Source organism: Stegostoma tigrinum, chromosome 27 (genome assembly GCF_030684315.1).
Source record: "Stegostoma tigrinum isolate sSteTig4 chromosome 27, sSteTig4.hap1, whole genome shotgun sequence".
Lineage (NCBI taxonomy): Eukaryota > Metazoa > Chordata > Chondrichthyes > Orectolobiformes > Stegostomatidae > Stegostoma > Stegostoma tigrinum.
In genome coordinates, this window is record NC_081380.1 from 33,056,832 (window position 1) to 33,071,722 (window position 14,891).

At 38.9% G+C, this 14,891-nt stretch overlaps 1 protein-coding gene across 3 annotated transcripts in view; it reads right to left on the reverse strand.

Moving 5' to 3' along the window:
- Positions 1–14,891, reverse strand: part of nek8 (NIMA-related kinase 8) — a 59,104-nt gene that overhangs the window by 11,927 nt on the left and 32,286 nt on the right. For all 3 annotated transcript variants that reach the window (XM_059655413.1, XM_048557530.2, XM_048557529.2), the window contains 2 exons: positions 9,309–9,459; positions 7,396–7,559 (listed from right to left, as the gene is read on the reverse strand). In XM_059655413.1, coding sequence (XP_059511396.1) covers positions 7,396–7,559; positions 9,309–9,459 — 315 coding nt within the window. The remainder of the gene's footprint in view (positions 1–7,395; positions 7,560–9,308; positions 9,460–14,891) is intronic.

The window sequence follows — 14,891 nt, forward strand, 5'->3', positions numbered from 1 at the left end:
CCCAAACTTCAGTGGAACAAGCATAAATTGTCCAATCTCTCCTCAAAAGACCACCCACTCATTCCAGGTATTAATCTCCTCCACTGAACCACTCCAATGCAGTTATATTCTTCCTTAAATAAGGAGGCCAAACCTGCACATAGTATTCAAGAAGTGGTATCACCAAAGACTTGAAAACTGAAACATAACACCCTTACTTTTAAGCTCAATTTCTCTTGTAATACAGGATAACAGTCCAGTAACTTTCTTAAATATTTGCTGTACCAGCATATTTTTTGAGACTCATGCTCCAGAACACCAAATCCCTCCCTCTGTCAATTCTGACATTCCAGCAATAGTACTGAAATCATGAGTCCCAGAATTAGCCATGCCCCTAGCCACTGTGATCCAGTACAGAATCTATCAACAATGCGGAAAATTACCAAGGTATATCCTGCTCACAAGAAGAAGGACAAATCCAACCTAGTCAATTACAAATTAACAATCGACACTTCATCATCAACAAAAAAGTGGTAGTAGAAATCATTAACAGTGCTATCAAGCAGCATTTGCAAAGGAATAACATACTCATTGGCATCTGGCAGCTCCTGATCCAATTGTAGCCTCAGTCCAAACATGACAAAACATCTGAATTCCAGAGGTGATTTCAAAGCAATTGACCTTGACATCAAGGCAGCATTAAGCAGAGCATAACATCAAACAGTCCAAGGAAAACTGAAGTCAATGGAAATTAGGTGGAAAGTTCTACACTGGTTGAAGTTAAAACTAGGACAAAGGAAGATGATTGTGGTTGTTGGATGACAATTATCTCCAAGGACATCTTTGCAAACTTCCTCAGTGTAATGTCTTAAGTCCACCATCCTCAACTGCATCAATGACCATGGTAAGGTCAAAAATGGAGGTGTTTGCTGAGTTTTGCACAATATTCAGCAGCTTTCACAACTTTTCAGATGTTTAAGTAGTCTGTGTCCATATCCAGCAAAATCTGGAGAAATTTCTGGCTTGCACCTATGATTGGAAAGTAACATTCACATCACAGAAATGGCAGGCAATGACCATCTCCAACAAGAGAGACTCTAACTAGCTCCTGAGATTCAAAATCCTGAGCGTTACCCTTGTCATAAAATTAAACTGGACAACAATGTAAATAAAGTGGCTACAAGGGCAAGCCATGTGTGGGTATTAACTCACCTCCCGTTTTTCCAAATTTTGCCCAAAAGTCAGGAGCATGATGAAATACTCTACAATTACCGAGATGGGAGCAGCTCCAACAATTCTCAAGAAGCTCCAACAAAACTCAAGAAATTGGTTGACAGCACAAAGCAGCCTGCTTGATTAGCATTACAAGCAACACCTTCAATATTCACACCCCTAACCAACAACACATAATGGCAGCAGCGTATATAATCCACAGACCATACTGTAGTAATTCATCCAGGCTTCTTAGGCAGTACTTTACAAAGCCATGGCTTCTTCCACCTAGAAGGACAAGGCTGCAGATACATGAGGACTTGACAACTTATAAATTCCACTCCAAGTCACACACCATCCTGACTTGGAACTATAACTGCCATTCAATATCTGTCAATGGATCAAAATGCTGGAACTCCCTTCCTAACAGCATTGTGCGTATAGCTACCTTTAAAGGTCCAAGAAGGCAGGCCACCATCATTACAGATGGACAATAAATGTTGATCCAATCCACAATGGGCACATCTGATGAATGAATTAAAACAAAACGGATAATGACAAATGAGAGAAATGTTATCCTGTACAAAATATAATGCATTGTTCTACTGCTAAAGAATAGCTATGCCTGCACTTTAAGGCTATCAGAATTTAATTTACATTAAGTAAACATGGAGCTATCCTCATTTAGAAGTCAGTTGCTGAAGATCAGGACATTGGTTTTAATTGTGGGAGTATCAATTAAGATTCTACCCACACATCCGCCGAGATTTCTGTGTATTGCAAATATCAGCTTCTTTTTAAGTGCAACAACAGAGTTTAGCATTAGACAGTGTGTGACATCAAAAATGTGATGGACAAGAGAGAGCAATTAAGCAGTATTTATATTGTGGATCAGACGCAAAATCTTCATGACTATTTAGGCATTTTCAGTTTACATCAGTGCTTCAACTTGTTTTGGACACAAAGTTTTAAAAGGTAATTTCTCATGAAAACTCTCTCAGAAACATTTGGAGAATATCCAAATGTCTTCTGGACTCAACAGGTGATGCTTAACTCTACATTTGACTTGCGGTACATAAACCTTTGCGATTTTCACAACAATAAGCAAGTTATAGGCAAAGACTGTGAGCAAAAGTTAGTCAAGAAAAGTACGTAAAGCTTCTCTGTTGACAGTACATTGATGAAAAAGACAATTTTCAAATCAGAATCTCTGCTCGAGTCCACACACTACATTATTCATTTTTCTTCAACACTCAAAATTTAGTCTTCCACAGAACAGTCACGTTTTTACCCACCCAATGTCTCCTCTCCTACAGCAAGTTTCTTTGACCCCAATTCCACAAAGTATTATTCTGAAGGAGGAAGAAATCCTGAAATATAACAATTGTTCAACCAAAGTAATGAGAGTTGATGGACAATATGACATTATAAAGCATTGTCAAGCGTTATCTAGTCACCAAAGCTTAAATACATATACTTTCCAGTGAGGAGTGATGGATGGCACAAATAAATAGGAGGCTTAGCTGATTTTATGCACCCTAGCGCAAGTGCAATAAAGCCAATTGCAAATTCTAAATAATGTTCTACGAGGTTAATGCACTTCTGTTTTTAAGAGGAGAACTATTAGTATCATTAGATGGCCCAGCTAATAGTAGGAGCACTTAACACAGTGCCAAAACTGAACGTGTTATTGATTTTTGCTAGAGAAGAGGATACTATGAGATTAACAGTGTAGTCCATGATGTGGTTAGTATCTTCAAGTGTGCAATTTTACTGAGATTTAAAATTTAAAGACTACAGTGCACAGCACTTATCTGAATTGCCATTTTAGATTATTTGTAATACCTGCTTCGTAAAACTGCTTTAAATTAGAGACTATGATTGCGTACAAATGTTAATGCATATCATCACATTGCAGTTTTAATGCATTTTAGCATGGTCCAATTTTAACATATTTATTAATGTCACAGTGCAGCTTTACCATCCTGTTTTCTGTCCAGAACTATCAAAAACATTTGCGTTTTGTTATGTTTCACCGAATTCATTTCATGCACATTTCACCGACTTACTGTAGATAAAACAAGGCATTAAATTCCTGAATTTTGAGACTGGAAAAAATGGAAGTAGTCTTTATCAGTCCTTTTCAGTCTTCTGCTCGTGAAAGTAGTGAAAGTTTTGGAGGTGGGCAGCAGTGAACACAAAGGATAAACAGGATATGCTAGTTAACTATACATAGTCATGATTTATGGTTAACTATTGTGATTTGCAGCCTAATCTGATAACATTAAAAGAGCTGAACAGGTGGTTTCCTATGCCTTTGCCCTTATCCGAATTTAACATCACTCATGTTTGGGTACATAGTGCACCAAGCTATATTATGCCATTGTCCAACTAGACATTGACAAATATTGATGGGTCCAGTACACCTTCTTTGTCTTTTTAATATATTTGTAAAATACCAATGGTGATAAGAATGTCACAAAGGAAACTTCAGTATTCCAGAATTAGAACAACTTGCACGTTTAATGCCTTTTAACGAAGCAAACTCTCCCCAGAATTTGGACATTGAGCCAAACAAGCCGACATTAGGTAGCATCACCAAATATTCGGACAATTAGGAGGTGGATTTTAAAAATGCCTTTCTTACTTTCAGTAAAACCAAAGAAATTTCAAAGTGAATTCCAGAAGGTGTGGACTAGGCAACTGAAGGTGCATATGGAGTGAAGGAATAGGAAAAACACAAAAGACCATGATCAGAATAACAGACAGTGAGTGAGCATGGGGCAAGGAGGGTTTTCTTTTAAACATTTATTCGCAGCATGTGGGTCTTGCTGGCTCAGCTAACATGACTGATCATTCCCAATTTCTCTTGAAAAGGTGGTATGTGAACTGCCTTCTTGAACCTCTGCAGACCACATGGTGTAGGTACACCCATAGGGCTGTTAGGGAGGGAGTTCCAGGACTTTGAGAAAACAAAACAAAGAAATGTGAATCTGGAAATCAAACAAATCCAGAAATTGCTGGAAAAACTCAGCAGATCTGGCAGTGTCTGTGGAGACAAAGCAGGGTTAATGTTTTGGGTTCAGTGATCCTTTAGCTATAATGTGCTGCAGAGTCCCCAAGCAGTTCCCTGGCCAACCTCTCTGTCTTAGACGTTCTGAAGTGTTCCAACAATGCTCAGAGCAAAGTTGGCAGAACACTATCCTATTTTTACTTAGGGACCCTGAGGCCTTTAGGACTCAATACCGAGTTCAATGATTTTAGGGCCTGACCACCTTATCCCATGTCCTTACCCCTACACGCACATACCAGACCTTATCATCTAATGGGTTTCTACCACAAACAACCCACTGTCAGCCACTCATGGTCCCCATTAGCAGCTACTAATTCTCCCAGGCTGGCCTTTACCCATCCCTCTGCCTGCACAACTGCGTTTTTCTCTCTCTCTCTCTCTCTGAGCTCCATCTCCAACATCTCCTACCACCTCACCCACCCCATCTTCAGCATATATACCAACCATTTCCTAGCTAAAATCAGTTCTGAAGCAGGCTCACTGGACCAGAACCAGTAGCTGTTTTCTCTCCACAGATGATGACAGACCTGCTGAGTATTTCCAGTAATTTCTGTTTCTGTGCAGGACTTTGACATTGGGCTGGAGGAAGTTACAGAGATAGGGAAACATAAACCTTGAGGAAATTATAAACAAGAATGAGATTTTAAATTGAGGGCACCAGGACCAATCTTCAGTCAGTAGCGACAAAAGATGCTGTGTAAATAGAACTAGGTGCAGTGTAGAATACAGATGACAAACTTTTGAATGAACTGAAATTTCAAAAGAGTGGAAGATTTTCTCTTCAATGTCCTAAGTCCTTTTAAAGGGATTGACAACTGATGGGGTACAAAGCATGGGTGGCAAACAACCTCCAGTTCTTCTACCTAAATGCCCAAGGGCCCATTATTCCAAACTCAGGAAAACTCATGTCAACCTCTACCATTATCCTGACTGAGAATTCTACGTAGAATCATTTCTACAGCTCAAAATTCCAAATGAAATTTTAAATAGTCCACATTATGTAGTGTATAAACATTTCAACTGTACGCTGAAACCCTAACATTATATAGGAGCACTTACCTGTAAATTAACATGAGTAGTCGGATGGAACACCATACAATGACCCCATCAACTCTAAAGTGCTGCTTTGCATCTGGTTGAAGACTAGCATCACTAGAAGCCTGCACTGACATGCTGCAATAACATTAGAATCAATGAAAATAAAGGCCACCCTGATTATTCAAGAAGTTGGTTTTCTGACTAAGAAAATAAAACATAAATTTTCCAAGGTTGTGAGGCTTGCTGGCCTCTACTCTATCAGTTTGCATTGGATTTAAATTGAAATATGCTAGGACTGGAATAAATTAGAAACTTAAATAATCCCTACATGGTTAGAAAAAAACTGAACGGTTAGTGTTTGCAGATAAGTCTATAGCCCAGACAACCATCTTTTGGGTTATATGTGATAAGGAAAAGTGCTAATATCCATAAAGAATACAAAAATCAAGCAATGTTACCAGACACAAAAATGATGAAACGGCATATGAAGACAATTTTGACAAATATACTGCTTCAGTATTATCTTAAATTTATCCAACATGTGGAAGCTAAATGGGAGAGAGTTTTACAAGGCCCCAAACATAATTATTGCCTCACGCAGGCTTATTAGGCCAAAAGACCTGTGGCTATGCTACACAGTTCTTTGACCACAAACACTAGCCACCCTTCAGCATCACTTCATCGCCATTATTCATGGCCAAGGCTAGTAACCGACAGCATTGTCAGTTATATCCATAGAAATGTGTTCCCATCATGCCAAGATTCGGAACACTTGCTGCTTTTATTCTTTCCTCCACTAGCAGGACTATGGGCCAACGCTCCAACCGCTACCTTCCCCTAGACCACAGCACATATTCTGTGGTTAATGACAGCAAAATTGTCAGTATTATTTGTGATTAATCATCTGAAGCCCAAGCATCCATAGTTAAATGCAGAAATCCAGAAATTGAAATCAGTGATTCTAAGTTTTCCTGTAAGGTACTGATGAGAACTTTACCTTTCACTCTGCCAGACCTGTGATCAAAGACCTGGATAAATTTATACCTTGTTGAACAAGGTATAACTTGTGCTTTAATGGTTTGCTAAGTTACTGTTTACTGCTGTAGTTGCAGTAAGTTATACTTACTGCTGAGCACACTCATAGTCCCGAAAAACTAATTTGATAGTTGTGAAATTTAAAAACATCTTCATTTAACACTTTTTAAAAATCACACTTCTGAAATAAACAGTTTCAGAAAAATGCTACATTGTTGCAGTTTCATCCTTAATCCTGCATGCGAGTCCCATTTTGCCCATCATTCATGTTGCTCTCTAAGCATTTAATTAAAAATGAAAAATGTGGCATATTTTACTTCCTGGTTTGATGTCTATGACAACACTCCTATGTGATTGGCTGCTAACCGTGGTTGATTGTGTTACTGATGCTGGCTGCCTGGAGACCCCTTGATAGTGCACAACATTCAAATGGAACTCAGAAAAAGGGAAATCCATGCTAGAGAGAGGCTACTAGATCTTGATATATAACTTTGCTCAAGGTTAGTGGTTTCACTGTCACTTTGCTAATAACAGTGGAATATGGCAATGGTAATTCAACATAGACCTGGGACCAAAACATGTATCTTCTGCAAGGTCCTATCCACCAATCCATTCAAATAAGAAGGAATAAATGAAATGCTTTCATATGTAGCCTTCTACTGCCTTAAAATATTCCATAATGGTTTGCAGCCAGTGAAGCACTTTTGAAGCATATCCATCTTGTAATGAAGAAAGAACAAAGGCCAATTTGTGCGCAGTAAGATCCCACAGTGATATGCCAATGATCAGATTATTTGTTTTTTCTAATGTTGATTGAGGAGCAAATGTTGGCCAGTATACAAGGAATAATGTTCCTCCTCTTCTACCAAATAGTCCCATGGGATCTTTGCAAAATCACATGGGAGATCAGCCAAGGCCTTGGTTGAATGTAGCATTCAAAACTTGTATGGTACCTCCAATAATGCTGTACTCTCTCAGAATGGAGTGTTAGTCTAGATTAATAAATTCAAAACTCTTGAGTCAAAGGAGGCAATTAATTTTGAAACAGTGTCTCTCACCTGTTATTGCTGCTGAGTGTGCTGTTCCTACGTCCACGTGTACAATATTCCCTTCATTAAGGGGGAATGATTGCACAGGAGTGAAAACATGAACTTCTTCAACTTGATTAGAGGCATGAGAATCCTCAGCTGCAGTTAATTTATCCAAGCCAAGTTTGTTAAATCTGGAAAGCATATTTTTAAAATGTTACTTACATACAAAAATAAAAACAAATCTAATATAGAAATGCAATTTTATGTTTTATCACTGATACACATACTTCTGACTGACTGAAAGAATAAGCATGCTCTATAAAAAGGACATTCAACCATTGACAGATGCTGGTCAACTACAAAGAACCAAAGTTGACATTGAGGGTCACCATATTATTTGATTTGATCAAATATTTATTTGACATGCCAGGAACCTATCATTGTGTTTGACAATTTCCAGAACAAGCTACTGAACAATCTACATTCATCTGGCTTGCAGATTTATCTAGAACCACTAATGAAGTTGCAAGTAATATCCCAGAAATAGCAGTAAGTCAGGAAAAAGAAGGGAGATATGAACTCAAAAAAGTGGTACTGAGCAAATTATTGCAGCTAATTTTCCAAAGTTCCCTCAATTTGGGAAAAGTTCCATTAGATTAGATAATAACAGGCCAGTGAGTTTAAGATTTGACACAGGGAAGATGCTAGAAGCAATTATAATACATTACAGCAGAGAATTTAGATGAGTTCAGGATAATCAGGCAGTATCTATGTGGTTTGTGAAAATAAATCATGATTAACAGAAGAGGTAACGTACCATAAACAAAGTTGGATGTGCTAAATGTGGATTTTCTGAAGGTATTTGATAAAGTGCTGACAACACAAAGGTACAGTCATAAAGTCATAGGGTCATGCAGCATGGAAACAGACTCTTCAGTCCAGGCAAGTTATGAAGAGGACTTAAGGAGCCTGCAAAAGGATATAAATAGGTTAAGTGAATGGACAAAGAACTGGCAAATAGACTATATTGTGGAAAATGTGAAATTGCTCATTCTGGTAGGAAGAATAAAAAAATAGATTAACTAAATGGTGAGAGATTGCAGAGCTTAGATATGCAGAAAGATCTGACTGTCTTAGTGCATGAATGATAGAAATTAACATGTAGGTATGGCAAATAATTAAGAAAGCCAATAGAATGTAATTGTTCATCATAAGACGAATTGAAAACTAAAATAGGGAGATCATGCCACAGTTGTACAGAGGATTGGTGAGACTACATTTGGAGTATTGCCTATTGTATGGATCTCCTTATTTAGGAAAAGACATAAATGCATTGGAAGGATTTCAAAGGAGGTTTACCAAACTAATATCTTGAAGGGCAGCGAATCTTATAAGGAATGGTTAGATACGCTAGACTTTTATTTGCTGAAGTTCAGAAGAGTAAGAGGTGACTTGCTTGAAACATAAAGATCCTGAAGAATCTCAACAAGGTAGATGAGAAAAGAATGTTTGCTCCTGCAGGAAAATACACAACTATTTATATTATTTTTAAAAAAGGCCACCCATTTAAGACAAATGGGGAGCAAATTTTCGTCACAGTCTTTAGGCCTCTTCCCCAAAAGGTGATGAAATTTTTAAAATATTTTTAAGGCAGTTTCTTGATAAGCAAGTGCATGAAAGGTTATCAGGATAGGTGGAAGTGTGGAGTAATCAGATTTACCATGGACTGCTGAATGGCAGAGTGGGCTGCATTGCCTAAGTGGTCTATTCCAGCCCCAAATTCACATGCTCATATGTAAATGGAAACAGATATCCCTCAGAATTGCTAACAGGTACTAACATAACTCGTTCAAAACAAATTAACTTAAATTATAGTCAACTGAAATGAAATATTTTTGAGAGACATTGTTGAAGTTTTTTTCTTCTAAAGGCCCTGTTACCTGTTACTCCCACAAGCTAAAATGTGATTTCGCGTTGTGAGAATCATTGAACAGTCAATTCCACACAAAACTTTCTGGGCTTCGTGTTCTGCCGGTCCACACACTTGCTGAGGAGAATTGTGTGACTCCTGAGATTCCAAACCAAGGCGACCTGCATTGAAAACAGAAAAGAAAATCAAGAGGTAATTCTGTAAGAAATTAAGTTCATAAGCATTCGGTTTATTGAAGCTATAAGAGCCCTAAATTTCCAACCTAGCCCCTATTGTTTCCAAAACTTCCTGGTAATTCATTTTACAACTTTAAACACCTGAAAAAGTCTTTTATATCAAAGACTCTTGCAAGAATGGAAAGGAATAAGCCGTTTAATCATTTTTTGTATTAACTTATTTTGTTAATCAGGTAAAATGCATTGGCATTGTAAAAGATAATTTGTGAATCAAAACAACACAAACATAAATTAAACAACAGACAAGTCACCAGGCTTAACTGAGCTTTTAGTTTGATGAATAATGCACATTTTAAGCAATCAAGCCAGTTAACCACCAAGGAATTTTGTATATATCTGTATTACAACCCCATCATCGGTGTTGATATAATCAATTCAGGTTAATTGTACCTTCTGGAAAAAGGTACAAAACAGGCACGATTGTTGGCAATGAACAGGGGACAAATGACATCTGAAATCACAGAAATAGTAAAATAGCTGCATATTCTTCATCAAGAGTGTGAAAAACATGATTTTTATGGGAAAAAAAGATGAGCAATATAGACTGATAACAGAATTATGCATCCAATATTTCTTTAAATCTATCAACAATGCAAAGTAGACATGTTTGGTCAAGTTTATCTCCTTTGCCTTTCCCCCTCTTTAAAACACGTGTTAAATGACTGATTTCAAGCATGTAACAAAATCATTTTCTCAATACTTTGCTGTCAGCATGAGACACTATTGTGAAATAAAAAAGAATAAACATTAGTTTAACAGGATTGCTCTTTCAAGGACATCAGTGATTAAATTACTAGCCCTCATCACAAATGTCAAATGAAAGTGCTGTCATCTTAAAGGCACAGAGTACCATTAAACAAGCAATGTAAAAGCTTTCCTAAGCACAAGCAAGATCCACAGGCTGCAATGAGATGAATAACCAGTTAAATTTTAATGTTCGAAGAGGAATGGAGTTTGGCCGCACAGCTCTTCAATTTTGAGATCACCTGCAGTGTTGAAACAGGGCAGTTTCATAGAACAGAAAATAGCAGATTCCTAGATTGCAGTTTGGGTCTTGGAAGAAACCATGACTTATGCAGGCCTCATGATCGCAAGTTAACAACAAAAGGAAAGCCTCTAGCACAAACATGTCATTCCAAACCAGATGAACTTAGAACGTTCTTCTGAAGACAAAAGCAAACACCCTCACTGAACTTTCTTATTTTGAGAAATGACCAAAATATTAAATGAAACTATCAAATCAGACATTTTATCATCGATGATTATCAACTATACAATCATGAACACTAATTCTAGCTTAAAACAACAGAAGAACACTGTTAAAGTCTCCAGTATGGCAATAGCAGGAAAGAAAACTTGGAATTTGACTGCAGGGTCAGGGGCACTGCCCTACAATGGATTTATTGTCCTCTATTGTGGACACATGTGCCATGCTTTCAAAACACTGACTGTTATGTCAATTCAGTCAGTTGCCATGCATTATGCTGCCAATTTTCAACACTCTTCTTGAAATGCTTATCCGTACTGTGTACGTTCAGCTTCACAAGCACATGTATTTTTCAGTTGTGAGCCTAACAGGGAATATTTGGTTTCGGGGAGGAACTTTGCCTCATGACTGCTTGCACATACTACTCAGCACCAGAAAGCAAACAGCAGCAGGTAACCAAGCTAGTATTTTTCCTCCTGCATCAGAGAATGCTGAAATCAAAGGTAGCACAGCTAAAGCTGAACAAACTGGTATCATCCTGCTCAGTAAGTACCTGGGAAGAAAAGGTGGGAATTCCTTGATATGCAGATCTGCACATTTTCATAGTGGGAATTTCATTTTATCAACTGAGGCCGTTACATGAATAAATTTTATTAAATATGTTATAATTCATTTCATGGCATTCTGAGCTTTCATTGACCCCAAGCTAGTAACACCTAAACTTCACAACAGGAAAGAAAATCCCACTCCAGGCTCTTGCGTGCATAATCATTGTTTCCAATCTGGAAGTGTTAGTAACCAAAGAAAACCCTTTCAGAGATAACTGGCAAAAACAAAGCTAGGGGAGATTACCTTGTTTTAAGAAAACACAGCAAGTTTTTATGATCTGCAACACATTGCCTGAGAGTGTACATTAAATAACAACGAGCAAAAGGGAAGTGCATACAAACTTAAAAAGGAAACATTCTGCAGGGCCATGAGGAAAGAGCTAGATGGAGGGTCGAGGCCCAAAACGTCAGCTTTTGTGCTCCTAAGATGCTGATTGGCCTGCTGTGTTCATCCAGCTCCACACTTGTTATAGGGAATGGAACTAATGGGTTGCACCTTCAAAGAGATGGCAAGAGTACAATGGGCAAAATGTCCACCTTCTGTGCTGTATCATGCTATGATTCTAACTGTATTCAAATGAGTCTGTCATGTGTCCCCCATTTGAAAGGTGAGCTACAGGAATGTATCATGACATTGTGTAGTGACCATGAGATGATAATAGCTTTCTGCTTTGGGAATCCATCTCTACGACATCAACATCAAAACTGAAACAAATCCCAATATAAGTGAGAAATAGTGGCTGAAGGGAGCCATTGAAATCTCACTGTTGTAGGACTTCACAAGCAAGGCAAAAATGCCTGTCTCCTACAAAAGGTACTGCAGAACAACAAGACACTTCTGAGACATTTCTGGAATTGCATTAATTCTATTTATATGGTATGTCTAAGATTTTAACTACTAAATAAATTTGGAACCTAGTCCATCTACTGTGCAGTCATGAATGGGCACTGTTTCATGCTAATAACAGTCTGTACATGCACACACAATTCTGTCTGTAGTGACAGAAGGAGAGGCAGTAACAGGATGACAGCACTGTTCATGGCACCCCGAACATACGTTCAATACATGGCAAGTATGAGTCAAACAGAATACTTTTGTCTGCCTGTTTACTGTTTGGTGCATTCACATTAGCCCTTGTTCAGTTCAGAAATTAAGGTGTCACCAGCATTTGTGCGTTGAACCCGTGTGCATACCACTGCAACTGGCTGACTTCAGCTCACAGTAAAATTAAAGGTTGTATCAGTAAGAATAAGGGAACCAATGTTCACTGTGTAAATAGAGAGGGGCAGAGCATATTCTCAATTTCCCATAATGCAAACTAAGAAATGTTAATGTAAAAGCATCTATCAATTTAAGCAAAGGGAGAAAAATTTGTAGTACATTGCAGTTTAACACTACATTCATATTAGTGTTAATAGGCCTTTAGGTTTTACACCACAACATTATTCTAAATAGAACGCCGCGCCAGGTTCATTTACCAACCAGAGGTTAACTCCGGATAGAAGGATGCTGCAAAGTTTGAGTTGGAAGCGATGCTCATCAAGCAAGAGGCATCAATAATAAACTGGAAATGTTAAGGGAGGTGAGAAAGAACTGCTAAAGAGAAGATGATTAGAAGATTTTTGAAAGCAGAGCGGGAAGTGACAAACTGCAGGATTAGTGCTGAATTGCAGAAGCCAACTGTGGAACAGTTACAAATCAGTTATGCTGGCCACACATTAAAATGACATAGAAACATAGGAGAGAAATAAGCCAGTCAGTCTCCAGTAAGCCTGCTCTGCTATTCTAAATCATGGCTGATCAACCACCACAACACTGCTTTCCACTCAGTCTATCATCATAGAATCATAGACTCACTACAGTGTGGAAACAGGCCCTTTGGCCCAACAAGTACACACTGAACTTCAGCACATCCCACCCAGGCCCATCTCCCTAATCTACACATCCCTGAACACTTTGGGTAATTCAGCATAGCCGATTCATCTAACCTGCACATCTTTGGACTGTGGGAAGAAACCAGAGGAAACCGACACAGACACAGGAGAATGTGCAAACTCCGCACAGAAAGTCACCCAAGGGTGAAATCGAACCCAGGTCCCTGGCGCTGTGAGGAAGCCATGCTAACCACTGAGCCACCATGCCACCCTATCGTGTTAAGAATTTTGCAACTTTCAATTATATCCCCTATCCTTCTTCTAAACTCCTGAGAATACAGCCCAGTCTCCTCCTAGAACATTCTAGCCATCTCAAGAATTGATCTGATGAACCTTTGATGCACCCCTTCTACAGAAAGCCTTTTCTTCCTTTGCTAAAAGGACCAAGTAATGAAAATGTATTACAGGGACTGAATTTTATTTACATATAATATTCTTTAATCTAGAAATGCAGAACAATTTCTATAATTAACAGCAAATTAAAGACAGCATTAAACTACAGATCAATAATGGATAAGTCTTTCTGGAAGAATACCTTTTAAGTAGAAGTATTGTCATTCACGGATAACTTGTACCAACAATCGTTGATTAATTCACTTAATATGTTGCAATTCCATTGTACAATGAATAGATTTATAGATGCACTCACACTATTGTGATTTTATGCATAGAATTTCCTTCAGTGAGAAGATCCTTTGTACTTCGACAAAACTCACAAATAAATAAGGGGTGGCACAGTGGCTAGCACTGCAGCCTCACAGCACCAGGGACCCGAGTTCGATTCCAGCCTTGGGTGACTGCCCGTGCGGAGTTTGCACATTCTCCCCGTGTCTGCGTGGGTTTCCTCCGGGTGCTCTGGTTTCCTCCCACAGACCAAAGATGTGAAAGCTAGGTGGATTGGCCATGCTAAATTGTCCGTAGTGTTCAAGGGTGTGTGGCTTATCGGGAAATGGGTCTGGGTGGGATGTTTCAAGGGGCGGTGTGGACTTGTTGGGCCAAAGGGCCTGTTTCCACACTGTAGGGAATCTAATCTAAACAGTCTTCAGACATCTAAGGTTTTGGAGTAGATCTGTAGCTCGGGTTGTGTGTTTTGAGGTTGGTTAGTTCGCCGAGCTGGTTTGTTGTTTTACAGACGTTTCATTACCGTGCTTGGTAACATCCTCAGTGCAGCCTCCGATGAAGCATTGGTGTGTTTTCCCGCCTGGTTTTTAAACTCTGGGGTCTGTTGAGATGGATGCCTCACTTCCGGTTTTCCTTCGTAGTGGAATGCATATGGGGTCGAGTTCAATGTGTTTATTAATAGCATGCTTTGTGGAATTCTCACACTTGTCTCTGCCTAGCCTGTCCCACGATCTGGGTGTTGTCCCAGTCGAAGTCATGGTTCTCCTTGTCCGTGTGGATTGAAATGAGAGGGTATACTCATAGACAAGGAGAACCACAACTTTGACTGAGGCAACACCAAGATCCTGGAGCAGGCTAGGCAAGGACAAGCATGAGAATTCCTGGAAGCATGGCAGTCCACGAAGCATGCTATTAATAAACACATTGAACTCGACCCCATATACATTCCACTACGGAGGAAAACTGGAAGCGAAGCAATCCATCTC